The sequence below is a fragment of the Neomonachus schauinslandi genome, chromosome 11, assembly GCF_002201575.2.
Source record: "Neomonachus schauinslandi chromosome 11, ASM220157v2, whole genome shotgun sequence".
Classification (NCBI taxonomy): Eukaryota; Metazoa; Chordata; class Mammalia; order Carnivora; family Phocidae; genus Neomonachus; species Neomonachus schauinslandi.
In genome coordinates, this window is record NC_058413.1 from 66,564,435 (window position 1) to 66,585,601 (window position 21,167).

The window sequence follows — 21,167 nt, forward strand, 5'->3', positions numbered from 1 at the left end:
CTACTTTGTATAAAACAACAACCCCTATTCTCCTGCATTTATTTCCTTATCCTGCTTTGTTTTTCTCCAAAACTGCAACCACTATCTTTTCCTTTAATATCTTCTTTTACCTAACTAAAAGATCGCTTTCTTTAGGGCAAGGACTTTGTGCATTTTGTGTACTGTTGTAAGTTCTCGAACAGTGCCCAGCACCTAATAGGCATTCAGTAAATACCTGTTAAATGAAATGATCAATTATACATTAATATCCTTTAGATTCTCTTCCCCCCCACCCCATTTGTACAGATTTTCATCTCTTGAATTTGAGAGATTTTGAAAGGTCTGTCTGTTTAATAGAAACTTTCCAGACTTAGGTGTCTAGGTGACGTTTTTCATATCTAGATCACTTCTATAAGTAACAAAACAAAGTTAAAAACAGTTTGCTGAACACCTAACAATTATCATCTCATTGAATCTTCCCAACAGTTCAAAGTGAGATGAAATTCTCACTTTACAGACAAGGGATCTAAGGCTTAGGAAATTAAGTAAGGCTTTGAAAGTCACATACAACTAGATTCAAACCCAGATCTGCCATACTCTAAAGATTGAGATCTTAAACATTGTACTTTTTCCCAGTTTCAGATGTATTATTTGCAGAGATAAATGTTAGTTTAACATGAGTATCGATAGGTTTAGCATATTAGGTTAGAGCATAGCAACATTTTGAGGGAAAGAGACTAAGGAAATTTTCCTTAGAGAAGTTAGAGGGTGTGGGAAAGATTTGTGGGACACTTCTAGAGAGATTTGTGAATAGGTCTGCAAAGGGGAAAATGACTAGGTCAGGAAAGGAATGAAACATTGAACATCTAGGAAGGATGGCTTTGCCCAAAGGGATAAAATGATAGGGAAATACAAATTGAGGTTCATGATCTGGGTCATTGGCTGGCAAATTATAACCAGTAAACAAACTCAGTTGGACTCTAATTTTTAATTGGTTAATCAATCATTGAAAATTATTCCGTATGCTTTAAGTTATGTTGTCAAAAGCAGTGATATGAACCTTACACATCATTGATAGGGTATTTTTAAAGGTAATAGAAAGGAGAGAGGAAAGGAAGGAGCAAGGAGGACAGATGATTGTGTGTGTGTGCTTATTAGAAAAAGATTTTATATACTTTACATATGGAAAAAGATTTTATATATTTTCTGTATAATAAGTAATAAAAATATTTGTTTTGTAGTAATTGATACTTTCTTTTGGTTTGTAGGTTTATAGATTTCTAAGCCATTCAGGTTATGTTTATAGTGCTTATCTTAAGCCAAGGTGGCAAACTTGTCAAACTTAATTTGTAATAGCAAAACTATTAGATTTCCCTTAAGTTGACTAGAAATTATTTGTGTTGGAAGTAACAAAACACTGTTTTGCACGATATTCATTTTTGGTGCGCTTTGTGGTCAGCCGTTTAGAGTTAAAGATTGTCCATTTGTCGTTTGTCTATGATGTGAGGCCATTGACAGTCATGTTTAGTTTACACTTGTTAACATAAGAACACATTTTACAACTTGTTTTTCAGTGATTTAAAACAACTTATGGAGATCCACTTTGTTGGCACAACTAAGCTTTTGGTCAGGACTTGGATTCTGGATTCTTTCCATATATACCTTTTTTTTTTTTTTTTTTTAGGAGAGAGTAGGGGGGAAGGGGCAGAGGGAGAGGGAGAATGTTAGGCGGGCTCCATACCCAGTGTGGAGCTGGACGTGGGGCTTGATCTCACAACACTGAGATCATGACCTGAGCCAAAATCAAGTCAGATGCTTAACTGACTGAGCCACCTAGGCATGCCTCCATATACATTTTATTTTGTTGTATTTAGTGTGATATGTTTGAGGGGAGCTTTTAAAGTTAGGTTTACTATATTCGGATGCCTGTTTTTAGAGGAATTTTTTTATAGCTAGTCATATCCCAAAAAGGATGATTATATTTTTAGGAGTTTTTCTTATTGATTAGAACTGGTTGACAACTGAACTGTATTTTAGGTTTGAAAAAAATCTCGTCATCTTGGTATAACAGTTAATATACTTATGATTTATTTGCTGACTTCATTATATAAGAGCCATTGTCTTTGTTTTTAAGTTACTTGCTTTTTCAGGCATTTTTAGATTATTTAAAAAATTGATCCTTTTTGAACCATGTTACCCTTCTACCTAGTCTATATACATATATACATATAGTAATATATATACATATTTTATACTACATAATGTAAAATGTATGTAATTTTATTTGTATGTGTGTGTAGAGACTCATTATTGCCTTAATATGGTTTATATGAAAGGTAGAGAATATGATATGTGTATGACTAGTTTTCACATCTTTAAATTGTTTCAGGCACAAGATTTAATAGTGGGTATTTTGCTTTTATAAGACACAAATGATGCAACAACATGGGTGGAGCTAGAGAGTATAATGCTGAGTGAAATAAGTCAGTCAGAGAAAGACAAATACCATATGATTTCACTCACATGTGGGATTTAAGAAACAAAACAAGTAAAGGGAAAAAAAAAGAGAGGAGAGACAAACCAAGAAACAGACTCTTAACTATAGAAAACAAACTGATGGTTACCAGAGGGGAGGTGGGTGGGGGGATGTGGATTAAAGAGTACACTTGTACCCCACGATGTATGGAATTGGTGTATCATTATCTTGTACTCTTGAAACTAATATAACACTGTATGGTAACTATACTGGAATTAAAATTTAGAAAAAGAAAGATACACAAATGATGTCAGTGTTCTTTTGCAAGTAATGTATTTTTTCCTTGTTGTAGGTCCTTTTGTTCTGCATCACAGCTGCCATGTACATGTTCTTTTTCAGGTATGTCCCGTTATACCTATTTATTTTAATAGAAAAAATAGGGTTCCTTTGTGGTTTTTAAATCAGCCATGTAACTAACGTTGTTCCCTAAATAATTATTTCTCACAAGTAGCACGAGATTTTGTTTTGTTTTTGTTTCCTTCCTCTAGGATTGTTAGAGATAAATCACTGCTTCTTAGTGGATAGAAGAGAGGGAAAAAAGATTTGTTTTGTTTGTTTGTTTGTTTTTCATATTCTCCTTACAGGTTCATCTTGGAAAGCTGAATATATAAATTAATAATCTTAAATACTGATAAGTGAGTTTTTGTTTTTTGTGGACCTGATTTTAGACTTTCTCCACTCTCCAACATTTTAAATCAATTTAAGTCAACATTTTAAATTTAAATAAGAAATTTAAATAAATTTAAATAAGAAAAAAGTGATGGTAGGGCTTAATCTAAATCTTCTGCCAAGATAACCTAGCACATTAATCATTGTCTTTAAAATATTAAATTAGTCCGTAATGTCAGAGTTGTATTTCTCATTGACATTGAAACTGTGAGGCCTGTGGAGCAGTGTTAGGATGGCTCAAGATTTCAAGGCCAATGAAAAGGATACCATCGTTCTATAACCATAGCAGTACAGGAAGAGGATTTTGGATTGGGAAGAGTCCATTCCTTCCTAACCTTTATTGTCAGTGATACCAGTAATTCCCATTTATTTCAGTCCTATTACACTAATTTGAATAGACGTTTCTTGATTTTTCTGGATATAGGCAGAATTCAATCACAACAAGAAGGACCAAACTTTTAAAATTAAAATTTGTACGGGGCGCCTGGGTGGCTCAGTCGGTTGAGCGGCTGCCTTCGGCTCGGGTCATGATCCCAGGGTCCTGATCCCAGGGTCCTGGGATCGAGCCCTGCATCGGGCTCCCTGCTCGGCAGGAAGCCTGCTTCTCCCTCTCCCATTCCCCCTGCTTGTGTTCCCTCTCTCGCTGTGTCTCTCTCTGTCAAATAAATAAATAAAATCTTAAAAAAAAAAAAATTAAAATTTGTACTTGATTGACCAAAGCAGTTACAGATTTTAATAAGATATATTTGATAGATATCTTAATTTTTTTTCTTTTTACCTAAATCAGACAATTCAACCATACCAGAATTTTAAAACAATTTCCTGCCAGAACATCCTAATAAATATTTGATAAGCACAGTGATAGGATTTTAACTTATTATGACTTTATCCAAAATTTTACATGCACATTTAAAGTGATGCTGCTGCTGTTATTCTTGTAAAGGGACAGCCAGGCCATTAGAAGGGAAAAATGGATCAGATTTCAAGGTAGGGAGAACTTGATTTGTAAAGGATTGGTAATGGGTGCATAATATTTTTTGTCAGTTATTAATGACTGAAAAATCATTGCAGCTCTCCGGGGGTCTTTGTGAAATTGTTTGAGCTACCATATGGTCTCTTTCTTATATTTTAACAATTTAGGGGTGTCCACCATATGGTCTCTTTCTTATATTTTAACAATTTAGGAGTCAGGTATAGGAGTTAGGGACAATGACTATATCATTTCATCAATTTCCAAAAATTGCATATTGTATTCAGATATATTATTAGGACAATATGTAAAAAGTTCACATGGTTGATCTTTATGTCTATCTAGTCTGAAGGTAAGGCATACCTAGTGGGGAAAATATAAAAAAGAGAAAAACTTAGAAACCTATCTTCTGTTGACATGTACAGGAGGAAAATAGAATATCAAGTAAATTTTCTTTTTGTGAAAATTCCCAAAAGCAGATAGTTAAATGCAACAGTCCTTCCAGTCTGACACTTAAAGAGAGTGTATTTGATCAACAGTTAGCATTTCTTAGTCGTCAGTTTTTGAGGTTTAAAGAACAAATTGTATGTTGAATATACTGATAATGCCCAAGTTTTAGCTTGGTCCTCAGAAATCATACTTTGAAAACTGCTGCCATCAACGTAGTATTTTTGGTGTAGAAAGAAAATCAGCCCTATAAATATGTATTTTGGTGTAGAGCTATGAAACCTTTTCCTGTTTCAGTCACAAAGTCTAGGTTAAAAACAACATTTTAAAATACTTTCCAGAAGGCTCAATACAAGGTTTTAGTGCCAAGATAAACATTTTCAGTTTTCCGAGGAAAGGGCTTGTTTTCTCCTAAAAGAAGCACTATCACCAAATTCCTAGTGTTCTTGGCAGAAGTTAGTTTGAATAACTCAACAAAAGAGGTTTGGCAAATGGTAAAATAAAACCATTTATAAAGTACTACAATCAAACAAAACAATGTTACATGTTTGTCTGAACTCTGGCCTGTGTTTGGAATGAACAAACAACATTGTACATAGCAGTTAGCGAGTCTAATTGCATTAAAATATTTTATTCTTAAAACTCAGTTTAATATACAGATATTTGAGGTCACATTTTTTCCATTTATTAACAATTTTAATTCTAATTGCTTAAAATAGGTAAATATCAAATGATATTGTCCCTAGGTTTCCATATATACTAATTTCCTTTGAGAAGAGAGGATAAGGGAATCATTTTATGTTAGAAATTAATAAGCTTGTGTTTTTATCCTAACCTATAAGTGGGAAAAAGGGAAATGAGACCCCCCTTTCAATAGAGAGGAAATGTGCCAATTTTATTTATTTAGAGTAGGAACTTGAGGAAGTAGTTCCATAAGTATTTTCTAAAAGTGACATATAGGATGTGATGGTTATAGTATAAATTTACTTAAAAAGTAATGCAGTGTTCTTAGTATTAAAATCATGGCTATTAAAATGTGTAATGAAAACATCTTACTTTTGAGTAGTTCTTTTGTTATTTTTTAATAGGTACAGTTTTCACGTGCATTTTCTCATACACAGTGATCTTGATTTTCAATCTGTACATCAGAAATAAGGCTTACATTCAGATAGAATTCTAAGAAAACTTCAGAGGCTTGGGTTGAGGAACGGTAATACGTGAAGAGAGTTCTAGTTCTTAGCCAGCTGGCCATCCATCCATCCAGGTGTCTGTTGATACCAACATATGCTGTGGATTCTGTTAAGAACTGGGGTACAATATTTTGAAGATATTTTGAAAGAAGTCTTTCTGTACAACCCCCAGTGGGCATTCTTCACAATGATTCTGCTTCCATTGTTCAATCATGTTATTATTTTGTATGTTGTTGTCATAACTTTGTCTTAGAGCATGTCTGTCACTATGAAGCAGAAATCATAGTTGAAAATTTGGTAGAATATTTCTTCTCATGCATACCTTTAAAGCACATTTTTTTTTTAACTTCTAAATGTATACTTATGGGTAAAGCAACTTTTTTTTTTTTTTTAAGTCAAGGATTTATTATAGTTGTTGATTCAGGCTTTATTAGGATCTTCCCAACAGTCATGTGGAGAGAAGAAATGAGTCTCTTTTGAACCATTAGCTCTTTCATTTTTTTAACTGAAAAGCAAAGGAGAGAATCAACAACAACACAAACAGCATGCCAAAACTAATACCCATAATCCTGCTAACAAAAAACAATGAAACATGCTACACTTTTAAACAATTTATTTATTGGTTTTATTTTCACCATTAGGTATCTGTGTATGGAGAACACAGAGTTTAGAAAAGTGAAATAATTCAGTTTCACTTTTCTTTAATAATTTAATTTAAAATAGACAGTATCATAAAGCATATCATGATAGCTTTGATCCCATCCTGGTAAGTACCTAGCTAGAAATTCTTTCCACCTGCCTTTGTAAAGGCAGCAACAAATCCAACAGTTTGTTTAAACATGTAGATTGAAAGGCTCAGGCTTGTTGTCATAGCAGATAATCTATGGACTGTGTATGACTGCTTCACAGGAGACATAACTTAATCTGCTATAAACATTCAAAAACATTGTATTTTTATTTAGAATCTAGTGCAAATTAAAGTTGATTGTTGTTGTGTTTAAAACATTATTTAGAAACAGTATTGATGCCTGCCATGGATGAATTCTGGTCAAGTCTCTGTGAAGGTACAAATAATAAACTGTTTCATTAGTCTCAAGATAATGGATGTATTTTGTTTTTAAGAAAATGAAATGACACTATTCATTGGCTGTCTGCATTTTTGAGTGAAAGACATTTGTGATTGTCCTTGAATCTCCTAATGTAAACGGAACCTAGTATCTTTGAAGTGACTTTAACAGCAAGTAAAGAACTTTTGATCTGGGTCTTTCGACAATTATTGATTTTAACAAAAGCCCTTTAAATATCAATTAGGTTCTATTTTCTAAAGTACTGCCTAAAACTACACAGAAATCCAGTCTAGAAAATTATATAGAGCATTTGAACTTTAAAAGTTTTACTTCAGGATTAGGAGAGTTTGCCCTAATGAGGTTTGTATTTTGAAGAGATTTCTTCCAGCAAAGCAGAGAGTGAATTGGGGGCTTGTAGGGGGCATAATGGCAGTTAATGGGAGGATACTGTTGCAGTTATCCTGGAAGAAAATGGTGGGGGCGTGACTGAAGGTTATTATGGTAATAATAAATAATAAACATAGTAAAGAGTGGATCTATATGAGATATGAGTATTGATGCTTGGATGAAGAAGAGAGAAACACTGGAAATTAGAAAATTAGCAAATTAGAAAATGTATGGAAATTGAGTACAGGTTTTGCAATTACTGAGATTGAAGTGCATTTAAGACACTCACATTAAGAGATATAAATGTATATCACTTGGGTATTTGGAGATTAGGACATAAATAGAGGCTATGCTTGATTGTCACACCAATTGGTTGAGTACAGACAAATTATACAACTTCTGTATGCTTAGTTTTTTCTTTATTAAAAAGTATAAATTATTATATGGACCTCATAGGTCAGCTTCTGGTGATTAAATTAGACACAGTGTCTTTCAAACTTTTTTGAATATGACCCAAAATAAGAACTACACACACATAAATTTTCCAGAATAATACTTAACCTTACTACATGGAATACATTTGGATATTTTTTATTCTAATTTATTTTATTTAAAAAGCTGCTTTGAACTACCAGCAGTGTGAAAAAACACTGAACTAATACAGGTGAGCACCTTGCTCAGTGATTATTTAGCAGAAGTAGAGTTATGAGTAGTGATTATTGTCTGTAAACGAGGAAAGAAAGTTAATTAAAATGGAGGATTTCAAGAATGAGGGCATTATCTTTAGTGTTAATGCTGTAAATATATTCATTAAGGTAAGGGCTAAAAATGTTCATTTGCTCTAGCAACCTGGTTGTCAGTGGTAACCAGCTAGAGAAATTTTTGTTGCTGAATTGGGATAGTAGATTGAGAAATGTGACATGATGTTCACTTTAAATATATACAATTAATTTTGTCAATTATTTTTTGAGGAAAGTTAGGAAAAATTTTTTTAATAAATGCAAAAAAAGGTGTGAGCTGAGGAAGCGGAATGAGTATAATAAACTCAAATTTGAGCGGAGAAAGGGCAAGTTGTTTTAGGAGTAAGGTTTTCTTTTGCATTCCTTCTTAGTTTATTTATTTATTTATTTTTATTTTTATTTAGATTTTATTTATTTATTCATGAGAGACAGGGAGAGAGAGAGAGAGAGGCAGAAGCAGGCTCCCTGCTCATGACCTGAGCCGAAAGCAGACGCTTAACCATCTGAGCCACCCAGGCGCCTTTAGTTTATTTTTTTGTAGGCAAGAGAGACTAGACTATGGGAAAGTTTAAGGGAGTAAAAGAAAGTTGCACAAGCAGGAGAGATTAACAAGTTGGGGAAATAGGAAAGAGAAGAGAAATGGTCTAAAATGCAGTCCAGAATGTCAACAGAGATAGCTAGATTGTTAAACCTATTTGTCTGATAGAGATCATGTTAGATAATTATGAGAAAATTGAAGTTCCTTTTAAAAGCCTTGAACATACTGTTTAAGTGGAAGAGGATTGATAAATATAGAAGAGGTAGTAAATAAAAAATCTTAGGTCTTTGGCTTCCTAAATTCATTGTCATTCTTAAAAGGTATTAATTATTAAGTTAATTAACTTGTTGATAAAAATTGACATGGGCTTGGGAAACCAACATTCCTCAGAAGATATATGCAGGTGAATTGAGGTACTTTCATAAATGGCAACTAACTAGGGAGCTTACCAAGAATGCAAAATCTGTCCTATGCAAAGATAAAGATAGAGATCCTTAGGACTGTTGCTATCCTCAAAGCAAGTTGAAAAGGTGAGAAAACATAGGTTCAAAATTTTGTAAATCACTGTGTCTGACAATGCAGAGCTTATTATCAAGTCAAGTGACTGTAATCTGACTTTCTTTTGGGGGGAGGTAGAGAATTAGTCTGCCCATGTGGTGAACGTACTCCATCTGTGGATGGAAGTTGTGGCAAATCTGTTTTCACTTTTTGCCTATCAGCCTTTGAAATACTGTGCCTCAATAAAGAAATTGCTCAAACATTTTATATCTAATATAAATGTTTGTTATTTTTTAGTAGAAAGCAAAGAGAAATATTGTTTGGAGAAATACTATCAACTTAAAATGCAACTTCTTACAGACTTCGTGGCACACAATCACATTAGAAGTGGTCAGTTGTCTTTGCAGTTTTATTTTCAAGAATAAAAATGCATTTTTGGGTGGTTTTCTAAATGTATAAATGAATCTATAAATGAATCTATAAAATGTACTTGGAGTATAGTGCCAGTAGTACTATAGAAGCAAATAATATTTATGATAATATATTTTGGGGAAAATATATTTATTTCCAATATGTTAGAGCTAAAGCAAAAGGATTGGAAACTACCCAGTTCTTGAGCTATTCCACAGCGTCCCCTGTCAGAGCAAGAGCTCAGAGCATAGGAGACGGGAAATGAGGGGATAGAAGAACAGAATTAGACCTCTCAGGAAGAGAGTGGTTAAAAGCAAAATGAGGGATTAACATAAGAATAAAAAAAAAAAATAAGGTAAAATAAAAAAAAAAGCAAAATGAAACAGTGGCGCCTGGGTGGCTCAGGTGGTTAAGCATCCAACTCTTGGTTTTGGCTCAGGTCATGATTTCAGGGTCGTGAGATAGAGCCCCGCATTGGGCTCGTGCTCTGTGAGGAGTCTGCTAAAGATTCTCTCCCTCCCACCCTGAAATAAATAATCTTAAAAAACAAAAACAGGCTAATACCGCAAATTTAAGAGCCAAAAGAGTGGGATTATGGTTTAACCTGGGGCTTTCCTTTTACTTGTCTTCCTTTTTCTTTCTTCTCCTCCCTATTCCCTACTCTGATGCCATCTGACTGGAGGGGTGTTGGGGCAGCACAGTAAGTGGGGCTAGAGAAGAAGGGGTCTTGGAAGTATAGGGTAGATGGGCACTGTGGGGGTTGGCGTAGGTGGGTAGGGAGGAGAGTGAGGAGGAAGGAAGTGTATTGGCCCCAGATTCCCGGAGCAGCAAGATTTGGCTGTGTCTTTCTGTTGCCAGCCTTACTCTTAACTAGTTGCTAGTCCATCCATTGGAAATTGGTTTAAAAAAAATCTAAAGAATGGAACCAACCAAGGTTATGGGGATTAAGGAGTGCAACTTGTTGTGATGAGCACCTGGTGATGTATGGAATTGTTGAATCACTACACATACACCTAAAAGTAATGCAACACTGTATGTTAACTAACTGGAATTAAAATTAAAACTTAAAAAAAAAAGAATGGAGCCAAATAGGGTATCCTTTTCACTCCAAGTTCCAAATCTCTCTAGGCATCATATTGCATCATATTCTATCATAACTCAACAGAATAAAGCCATAGGTGATTCCTGAAAGTGTCTGCAGCACTTTTTTTGTCATTTTTCAAACAGCTACTGTGCACTTGACCCTGTTTTCACACAGTTGACTATTTCATCTCTTGCCTGTAGAGGTGGGAATGATAGAGAAGGGGAGGAATAAGAAAGAGGAAACAATTGTTAGAAGCAGTAGGTTAAGAGGAGGCCTAAGTTATGTTCCTAGAGTGGCCATTTGTATTGGAAGAATCTACATTCATTTTTGTGTATCTTCTGTGTAGTTAAAAGCCGGTATTTTCCCAGAATTTGCTGGTATATCATCTTCTTGTATAAGAGGGGCTGAGGAGAGCGCCCGTGCTCTCCGCTGCCATAGGAGGTTACAGGGAGAAGCCTCTGTCCATGAGGAGGTGGGCTGCACCAGGCACTGAATAGGCTAGCACCCGTGGTCTTGGACTTCCCAGCCCCAAGAGCCGTGAGAAACAGATTTCCATTGTTTGTAAGCCATCCAGTGTCTAGTATTTTGTTATACTAGCTTGAACTAAGACAACTGAGAAGGGCTTTTCCACTTTCTAATGTAATGTGTTAATATTTCAGGTGTCCATTACAAATATTGGCTCGCAGACCTGCTTGCTACCCTGAGGTGTAGGCCAACTTCTGTCTCCATGTAAGCTTCCTTCCCCTTAAAGGAAAGTCTTTTAATAGGAGTCTTTTAAATGAAGTCTGAAATTATAAACTCCTTTGAATTAAATTTATTATTCATTCTTAACCCAAACACCACTCTACTGTATACAATAGAAGATCTATAGTATTAGCCAAAACCAGGGATTCCAGCTCTGCAAACTTACACACCTGTACACCATAGTCATAATTATAACTTACTCCATTTCATTCGGGCTTGAGATATAAATATAATGGTTTTGAAAATATGAGATTAAAATTATTTGGAGTTGAATATAATTTATAAATGATAAATATAGAAGCTTGAAGCTATTTAGCTGTGAAGAGACGATACAGAAGTAATTGCAGATACTTTTAAGAATTACCTTTTGGCTTTATTTGGTTGAGTTATGATATAATGCCTAGAGAGATTTTTAAATTGGGGAATTATGATGAGTAAAGAAGAGTGATAAAACTAACTCTATAATGAGAACTGATGCCTTGTGAATTAGAAAAATAGCCAGAATTTTGTAAAACACATTAGAGGACAAATAGCCTCAAATTAAGATTATATTGATTTTTTTGTAAAATACATATATGTATGTATTTTGTTCATTGTAGAAAAATACCAAACAAAATCTTTCAGAGAATAACTGCTACCTTTGTGTATATCCTTATTGGCCATTTGCTATGTCTTTGTCTGTCTTTCCTCTCCACCTGCCTGCTTTCTCTCCCTCTGCCTTCCGCTTTCCCTTCCTTCCTTATTCCTTTTCTTCTCCCCTCCTCATTTCCTCTCTCCTTCCACATCTTCTACATAGATATACTTCTCAAATGAGATCATATCATGTTGCTGGATGATGAAATGTCTTTTGTTGGCATATCTGCATTAGAAAAGACTAGGAACTTTCTGTGATTAGTCTAAGCAGCAAGCCTTCTCTTGAATTACACACACTTATACTCACGTCCACTTGCCCAGGTGCACACAACAAATTATTAGAAGCGGTAGAAAGGATTCTGACACCAGTCTTCAGTTCTTCACTAAAAGAAACTGGCGATAACTCTTAATAATCTGAACATGACTAAAATAATGATTCCAAGCATCTATTCTTCCAAGTCCGAGGAATCCTCTTCTGTGTGCTATCTTCTTCTTGTTTAAGGAGAATTACTACTAATCACAGAAAGTTCTTAGACTTTGCTGATACAGATGTACAAATTTGAAGCAGTTAATTGCTTATTTTATTGGTTATGAGGAATGCTGTAATTCACTATGTTTTTTTCAAGCCTGACTTTGTTTCTGTTGTTTTCAACCGTGTGAGCTTGCTTAGAGGTAAGTAGGGGGCACTGTAGTGTAGAGAGTTGGTTAAGAGCGTGAACTGTGGAGCCAGGCTGCGTTATGTTCAAATCTTCACTTCATCTAACTTGTTTTGTGATCTTGGCTAAGCTACTTAGCCTCTCTGTGCATCAGCTTTCTCATCTTAAAGTGGGAATAGTAATAGTACTTACCTCATGGGATTATTATAAAAATTAAATGACTGTTGAGGTGCCTGGGTGGCTCAGTCCTTAAGCATCTGCCTTCAGCTCAGGGATCGAGCCCCGCATCGGGCTCCCTGCTCTGCAGGAAGCCTGCTTCTCCCTCTCCCTCTCCCCCTGCTTGTGTTCCCTCTCTCACTGTCTCTCTCTCTGTCAAATAAAAGAATTAAATGACTATCATATTTTATACACTCAATAAATGTTAGCTATTTTTATTATTTAAATCTGAGCTGTAAGGATCATGTAGTCTATGATTCCATTTATATGATATGTCCAGAATAGGCAAATCCATAGAGATAGAAAGTAGATTTGCATTGCCTATGACTAGGGGACTTGCAGGGAATGGGGAATGACTACAAATGAGTATTTTTTTTTTAAAGATTTTATTTATTTATTTGAGAGAGAGAGAGAATGAGAGACAGAGAGCACAAGAGGGAAGAGGGCAAAGGGAGAAGCAGACCCCCCGCTGAGCAGGGAGCCCGATGCGGGACTCGATCCCGGAACTCCAGGATCATGACCTGAGCCGAAGGCAGCCGCCCAACCAACTGAGCCACCCAGGCGCCCACAAATGAGTATTTTTTTAATGGTGATGAAAATGTTCTTAAAGTAATTATGATGATGGGTACACAAGGCTGGGACTATAAAAATCACTGAATGTTGCATTTTAAATAGTGATTTGTATATTATGTAAATTATATCAGTTAGCATGTTATTAAAAAATCTGAACTGGAAACAAACCTTTGTTGCACAGAGGCATGGTGTTTCTTGTGTTACCACCATCAGATATCCCACTGGTTGCTGCCTCTCAGGGATGCTACTGGTTTTTGTGGGCACATAGGCGTACACTGAAACAGAACATCAGGAGACTTCTCTTTTTCTTAGGTGTATTTGAAGGAGTGTTCCCTTGGAGAATGACAGAATGAAGAACATGCACGTGCCCTGTAGGGCTTATCAGCTCTCTTTCCAGAATTGTCAGAACTGCAGTTTAGGATATGCATGCTCTTGGTTATGAGACACTACACTTTGGAATTAGAAGGAAAACAAAAGAGGAAGCTACCATAGAAGTCTCAAGTGTATATAAGATTGTTAATACAACATTGTGCTGAAATTCGTTTTTTGATATTTCTGAGTTAGGATGTTAAATTTTTTACTTGGTAGTAGCGTTTGAAAAGTGCAGTTTAAAAAAAGGTTTATAGGCTTGCCAACAAAGACTAATTTCAGAAATACATGTGGATATGGTACAATATCAAAAGTACTTACTAATTGAGGAGAACAAGATGAAGGATGAGATAAAGTTATTTATATGAAACAGGCGTTTAGTGAAAATATTCTTAAATATAAGTCTGATGACTTATAGGCATCAGAATGAACACATGAGGAGAAGAACTGCCCTAACTGACCCACAGACCTGCAGCATGACACAGAGCTGGCCCAGTCAACTTGCTTATTACATGCTATGCTCCGTAGATCCCAGCTAAAACTGGGATAATAAATTAAAGTAAAATACACAATGAATGCTAAAAGAAGTTGATATTGAGAAAAATGTAAGAGAGAGAAGGAGAAACTTAATAATCACTAAGCATCCAAAGTGAGTATATGAATACCTGTTTTCTATTTCATCTAAGAAAAGGACTTGGGTAAGCCCATTTCCCCTTGTTAGAGACATTTAGGATATTTGGGGGAAATGTCCTGACTCTATATATAAGTCTTGCTTATCAAAGTGAAAAGTCATGGATTGCCATTTAAAGACTGATCACGAGGATGTTCTTTAAATACCTAGAAAGTGCATTGCTAATACATCCCAATTTAGTTTGAATGAAAATTAAATTATACAGTCTTTGGCAAAAGAAATTATTAGTTCATGACTTGATTATATTTTGAATATGTATTTCATAGATTATATTTGATTATATATTGAAGAAGAATTTTGCTGTAGTGTCCTTTTATTTTGAGGGAGATGTTTTAAATCGCTGTCCTTGCCGTAGAAAATTATTGAATTGAATGGAAGGGCATAGAAGGAAATTATATTAGTATTTATGTCATGTATCATCAATTCTTTTTCTTTCATGATCTATTCTAGACATTTTTTAAAAAGTCACAGCAAAAATTGGAAATATTTGGATTTATTCCAATCTGTATCCTTAAAATGTCAAATAAAATCTCCACTCATGAAGGCTTATTTTTCGTGCTGCACAGGTTTAGTGACAGGGCTTCCTGGGGGAGGAAGTACGTTACAGCTGCACTGAGCTGAAAGTTACAGTAAAAGAATGTTTTCCCACCATTATCAGTTTTCAGCACAGATTCTGTCTCTAATTTGTGATTGAGTCACTGAACCAGGAAGGTGTTTACCTGCAAGGTGAGCTGGTCGAAACGGGAGAAGCTTTTAAGTTCTAAAATTTCAGCCATAGTCTTCCCTAGAGGAAGAAAAAAATGGGTCTCCTCCTCCCTTTTTTATATGCTCTTGTCAATCACAAAGCCTCTTTGTACTGGTGGGGCCTGGATGGTGACTGAGGGTTGGCTGTTTATCGTGTTCCCGTCATCCTAAAACGCAAAATAAAAGGAGGAGGAAAACATAACTTTGGGATCCCAGGCCTTAGAGAGTTAAGTCGCTTGTGGCAGCCTGGGTCCTCTGAATCCAGGCTACCTTGGAATGCTTTCTGAGGTGATTTATTTGTTCACTAAAATGGAGTATATAATTCTTACAGTTTTAAGCTCCTTAAAGCACATTCAGAACAAGAATAATATTCAGAATCTGATAATGGAAAGCAGTTGAGCTTATCAGAGTTAATGTCTTCTATCACAGAAACATCAAGCTCTAGTAATAGGAGCACAATTGCTATTTTCTTGTTTCTTGCTTGAGTGTTAAAAAGATGCTTTTGGAATTGGATAATTCTCAGTTGTACCAATTGTAATTGTACCAATTGTAATATTTTGTACAAACCCTTCTTGCAGGGTGTCATTTTAAGATATTTTCAGGGATTCTTATAGAAGAGGAGACTCCCCTCACCTTTTAAAATCACTAGCAACTTCTGGTATGAAACATGTAGGGAAATTTGTTATAGCAAGCCAACCTTCTTGAAATTACTTGAGTCCTAAGACTTACAGTCATTAAAGTTTTTGATCGCTTAAATAAAGTTATTGACTCTTTCTTTTGGATTTTAGCTTATAACCCTTATAATTTTCTGTTACATTCTAATGATAGGAACAACTGTGTGAATGGATATTAGTTGGACTGATGTGGCTTTCACCTTAAAAGAATATTGACCTGGTGAAATAGTGTTCTTTTAAATTGTTCTTTAGAAGAGCAGAAATAAAATAGTTCCAATAAGGATGAAAAAGAAAGGTTTTGTTGTTAAATGAGGTATTCCTTTTTATTGATTCTGAAGTACACACTTATTAATGCTCAAGAGGTATAAAATGAATTATTACAAATTCAGATGTCTGATGTAAAAGCTATAAGGAAATTCTCAAACTTGTATGTGCATACAGATCACTGGGAGATTTTATTGAAATGCAGATGATGATTCAGTTGGTCTGGGGTGGGATCTTAGCTTCTGCATTTCCAGCAAATTCCCAGGTGATGCTAGTGCTGCTGGCCCTGGGATCACATCTTGAGCAGCACATCTGTAAGTCACCTCAAGAAGCAAATTATAAAATTAAAATAAAAAAAAAATCCAAGACTTTATAATCTCACTGCCTCTCTTGGCAACCCATTCTAGTAGTTGACAATATATAGAGTCAGGACATTTTCCCCAAATATCCTAAATGTCTCTAACAAGGGGAAATGGGCTTACCCAAGTCCTTTTCTTAGATGAAATAGAAAACAGGTATTCATATACTCACTTTGGATGCTTAGTGATTATTAAGTTTCTCCTTCTCTCTCTTACATTTTTCTCAATATCAACTTCTTTTAGCATTCATTGTGTATTTTACTTTAATTTATTATCCCAGTTTTAGCTGGGATCTACGGAGCATAGCATGTAACAAGCAAGTTGACTGGGCCAGCTCTGTGTCATGCTGCAGGTCTGTGGGTCAGTTAGGGCAGTTCTTCTCCTCATGTGTTCATTCTGATGCCCACACTGAAGAGACAAAAGCTATGCAAGGAAAGCCGTCCTCAGGGTAGTGGAATGAGGTTTGTTTTCACTCACGCATTCTCCAAAATGTTTGTACGTGTATATCTTAAGTGCTTTATTAGCACACATCTATATTCGCTGATTTACCAAGGCATTTTCTTCGAGTATGAGTTCCCTAGCTGGGGTCCTGAGTTGTTTTTGTTGTATAAACCATACTTATAAGGTGTTGTCTTTCCAAAGCATTCAACTCAGTTTCCATGGAAAAAAAAAATTTAATACTTTTTGGTTTATGTAATGTGTAGGTCAGTTACATAATTACATTAATAAATATAAATGACATCAACACATCTGGGGACAAACACAACCGATTTTTGACAGACATATAACTCAGCTCGTCTGAACAGATGTGTATGCGGTCATATTTGAGAGTGGTGTTTTTATTTCTGAGCAATCAGTGTGAATATTAGAATGTTTTACAGAGAGAAAATAGAGACGCCAAGATAAATTTGTCTTATTTAATGTAGTCTCCTAAATGGAGATTAGATAATTTTTTACAGTAAAGAGCACATTTAAAGCATACTGACTTCTGATCCTACACCTTTTACCTCTGCAGTATCATCATCCTGGTTTCTTTTCCATTCTTTCAGGATTTTTTTCTATGCTTTAAAGCCCTCAAAATTTGGCCGTTACCCCTTTTTTGGTGGTGGTGGGGGGGAGGGGGGCTTGTTATTTATCCTAGTAGAGCCAAACTTCAGTCATACTTTCACTGTAGGAATCAATTTATGTATTTGACATAGATCTTGATGCTTATTTAGCCTAAAAATAACTGAATTTAAGAATTCATGGATTATATGCTGATTCAGTGTTATTTTAAGTTCATTTGATATGTTGCAAAATTCCATAAACAAAAGTATTTTCCTTTAAAGTGAATAATACCAATACTTAATGTTTCAGAGGATCATAGATTTTTAGAGTAGGGAGCAAATTAGAGATTACATAATATAGCATTGTCCCTTTTCTGTTGAGGAAACAGAATCTCTGAGGATTTTTGTGACTTGTCTGAGCTCAGTCAGCAATTAGGGCAGAGGTAGAAGTAGAATTTTGAAAAATTTGCTTTAAATACCATAAATCATTTCAAAACAGCTGAATATTTAGAAATTTATGTGAGAAACATGGCAAAAGATTCAGCTGTTTTTGTACTCTTAAATGTACAATGTAATGGAAAGCACTTTTTGAGAGGAAAGCTGAAATTAAACGGAAAGACCTAGAAATTAAGGAAGGTAAAAGTTTGGTCACAATTTTCTTAATGCATATTTTGGGTTTGTGTATGAAATAGTTTTAACTATAACAGAAATACCATCTCATGGGATTATTAATCTTTCTGTTTGAAATAATATTTCTGATAATTGCCATTAGAAATCCTTGGAACTCCTTTCTTGTGACTAGATTTTAAACCAGAAAGGAGAAAAGCTCCTTTGTAGTCAGATGGCTATGCTTTCTGTCTTTGTGTTTCAGCCTCTCTCCCTTTCCCTATCTTCCTCCCTGCCTCTGCCCCTCCCCTTCTCCACCGTTTCTCTTTCAATCTTTTTGTTTTTTGCTTTATTATATATTGTCAAGGAAATAACTAGAATTGCTTTATGGCACTTACCATTAAATATCCATCATGTCATTTTAAGTGTGACAAATGTGTCTGTGAATGGCATTTTAGAATGGAATTAAATTTATGTTACTCCTCCTTATGCCTTTTTACTAATTTCTTAAAACGAAGAAACTATACATTAGTATATATTTATAATCATCTCTGAAATTTTATCATGAATATGTTTTTATGAAATGTAGAGAGATATGTATTAAACAGCAGTTTGTACATTTTAAGGACTTTGGTTTTAATTCCTGCAATATAGTTGCAGCCTTAAGGCCAGTGCATATAGTCAGTTGTCACTTAAATTTAATCTTCTAAAGGTAAGTTATATTAATTTCATGTAGGAACTCAGAGACATATTAAACTTTATTCTGTATTTATTACCTTTGAGAACATTATTTTATTTGTAGCATTAAAGTTTATTTTGTTGAAAAATGATTGACTGGATTTCCAAAGAGATTTGTAAAAAGAGATTGTTATTTTTTAAAGCTCTGAACTACTTGAAATTTCATAAGATGAGTCTGAAACTAGGTTGTAGAAGACAGGTTTTACATTCTTGGTTTTCAGATCAAATTGGCTACAGTAATAATAAGCTACAATTGAAATATGAAACTTTAACGTAAAGCAGAAATTGGAATGTTACTAACAGCTGTTGTTATAAAAGAGAGTGGCTAGAATTTTATCGTGTGTCTAGAACATCTCACAAGTCTCATCTTTTAGCTTACTGAATTTAATTCTAATTCTGCTCTGCTTCATTTCTCTTCAAGAACCAAATGTTTCCTCTCCAGAAATGAATTAAATGGATATTAGGCTGATCACACCCACCTTGTAAAACGTTCTGTCTTGTCTAAAACTGATTACACCCACCTTGTAAAATGTTCTGTCTTGTCTAAAACTATTCTTTCCAAATCATAATTCCTTTGGGTTTAACTGTTTTTATGGGTTAATAATATTTAGATCTTGACCTCCTGCCCCATTTCTAACCCTGCAAATCTGACTAGATTCCCTCTCTTGGCTGTTGAACTTTTTTTTTAAGATTTTGTTTATTTATTTGAGAGAGAGTGTGAGAGAGAGAGCATGAGCAGAGGGAGGGGTAGAGGGAGAAGAAGACCCCTTCCCCTGCTGAGCAGGGATCCCAGCATCCTGGGATCATGACCTGAGTGAGCCCAAGGTAGACACTTAACCAACTGAACCACCCAGGGGCCCTCCCCTTCTTTTTTTGGCTGTGAACTTTTTGTTTAAATTCAGCATATCTCTTCTTTTCAGCATAATTTCCCTTCTTTTTTTTTTTTTTTTCCACCTGTCAGTGAAGTCTACCCTGTGAGCGGTCATCTACAAGGTGGGAGTCATTATACAGGTCACACTTTGGGCACAGCATGACTTATTTCAGTGCCCAGTTTTGTGGCGTGTGACTAATGTACCCTAAGTAGAACCTTCTATATTCTCATATAGGAAATAGTGTAGAAAGTCTGATTTCTTGGCCTGCAACATGAGTGGAAGAAATTTTAAATGTTTATGGCAAGGGCTATCAACACACTAGTGAAGGAGACAAATATTGTGAATCTGAGGAACAGACATTTAAGTTTTATCAGCTTTGAAGGAGTCATATATTAATAGGAACTTTACATGTAAATAGTATACAAAGTTCCCGTGACTTAAAAAATCCACCCTACTAGTCAGTGTCCGCCAGAGCATCTGAGCCATTTTGTCCCTCTTTGGCAGTTGGAGAGGGCTGTGGATGGTGACACTTTGATGAAAGATGAAATAATTATAGCTAGCTAGTATTTACTGAATGCTTATTATGTGTCAGGCATTGTGTTTAAACAGTATTGGGTTAATCCTTCCTAGTACCCACTATACACTAGGGTAGCTACTATTATCTTCTCCATATTCCACCTGAGGGAACTGAGGCTTTGAGAGGCCAAGTAACTTGCCAAGGATTATAGAACTAGAAATAAACAGAGATGAGGTTTGCTTTAAGGTCTCTTTAATCTCAGAGCCTGTTCTCATTTTCTTACCTATCTGACCACACCAGTACTTCCAGTCTTTTCCACATCATGTCATACCTAGAAAATGTGCGTGTGTTTACAGCATGGTGGGGGAAACGGCTAGGCTGCTTACAACTGGAGGCAACTGACCTGGAGATGATGGATCACCTAGAGGTCTCTCCCTGGATCCCACTAAGTCAAGTCAGAGTAAAGAAGGATTTAGTACCTAGTGATACTGGTCAGTTATTTGTGGCAGGCCCACCCATTGGGAAGCTCTGCGCTACACTACAGTGTCCCTGTAGAAAATAGGACGTGAGAGGTAAATGCTTTTTTCCTAAGTTCACAATGCCTCCGGCTCCCCTTATCATCACAGACCAGGTGGTGGGAGTTTGGATTGGTGATGTGTTCTCAGATCTGTTATATTCCTCTCTTCCCCCCCCCCCCCCCCACCATCTGCTGAAGTAATAACAACATATATTATTGATGGTTGAGTTTTGTTCATTCAAGAAATATTTATTGAATATTTCTATGTGCAGCACCTTGGTAGTTAAAAAAGATTCACGGTTTGCCAGCAGAGATGATACTTGTTGCCATGGTCTGGATGTTTGTGTCCCCCTTTAGATTCATATATTAAAATTCTAACCTTCCAGGTGATGGTATAGAAGGAGGGGCCTTTTGGTGGTGATTAGGCTATGC

General features: G+C 35.5%; 1 protein-coding gene across 2 annotated transcripts in view; it reads left to right on the plus strand.

Annotated features, from left to right (window-relative positions):
• TMEM135 (transmembrane protein 135) overlaps nt 1-21,167 on the plus strand; it is a 285,580-nt gene that overhangs the window by 188,843 nt on the left and 75,570 nt on the right. For both annotated transcript variants that reach the window (XM_044919211.1, XM_044919212.1), the window contains one exon: nt 2,808-2,854. In XM_044919211.1, the coding sequence (XP_044775146.1) occupies nt 2,808-2,854 (47 nt within the window). The remainder of the gene's footprint in view (nt 1-2,807; nt 2,855-21,167) is intronic.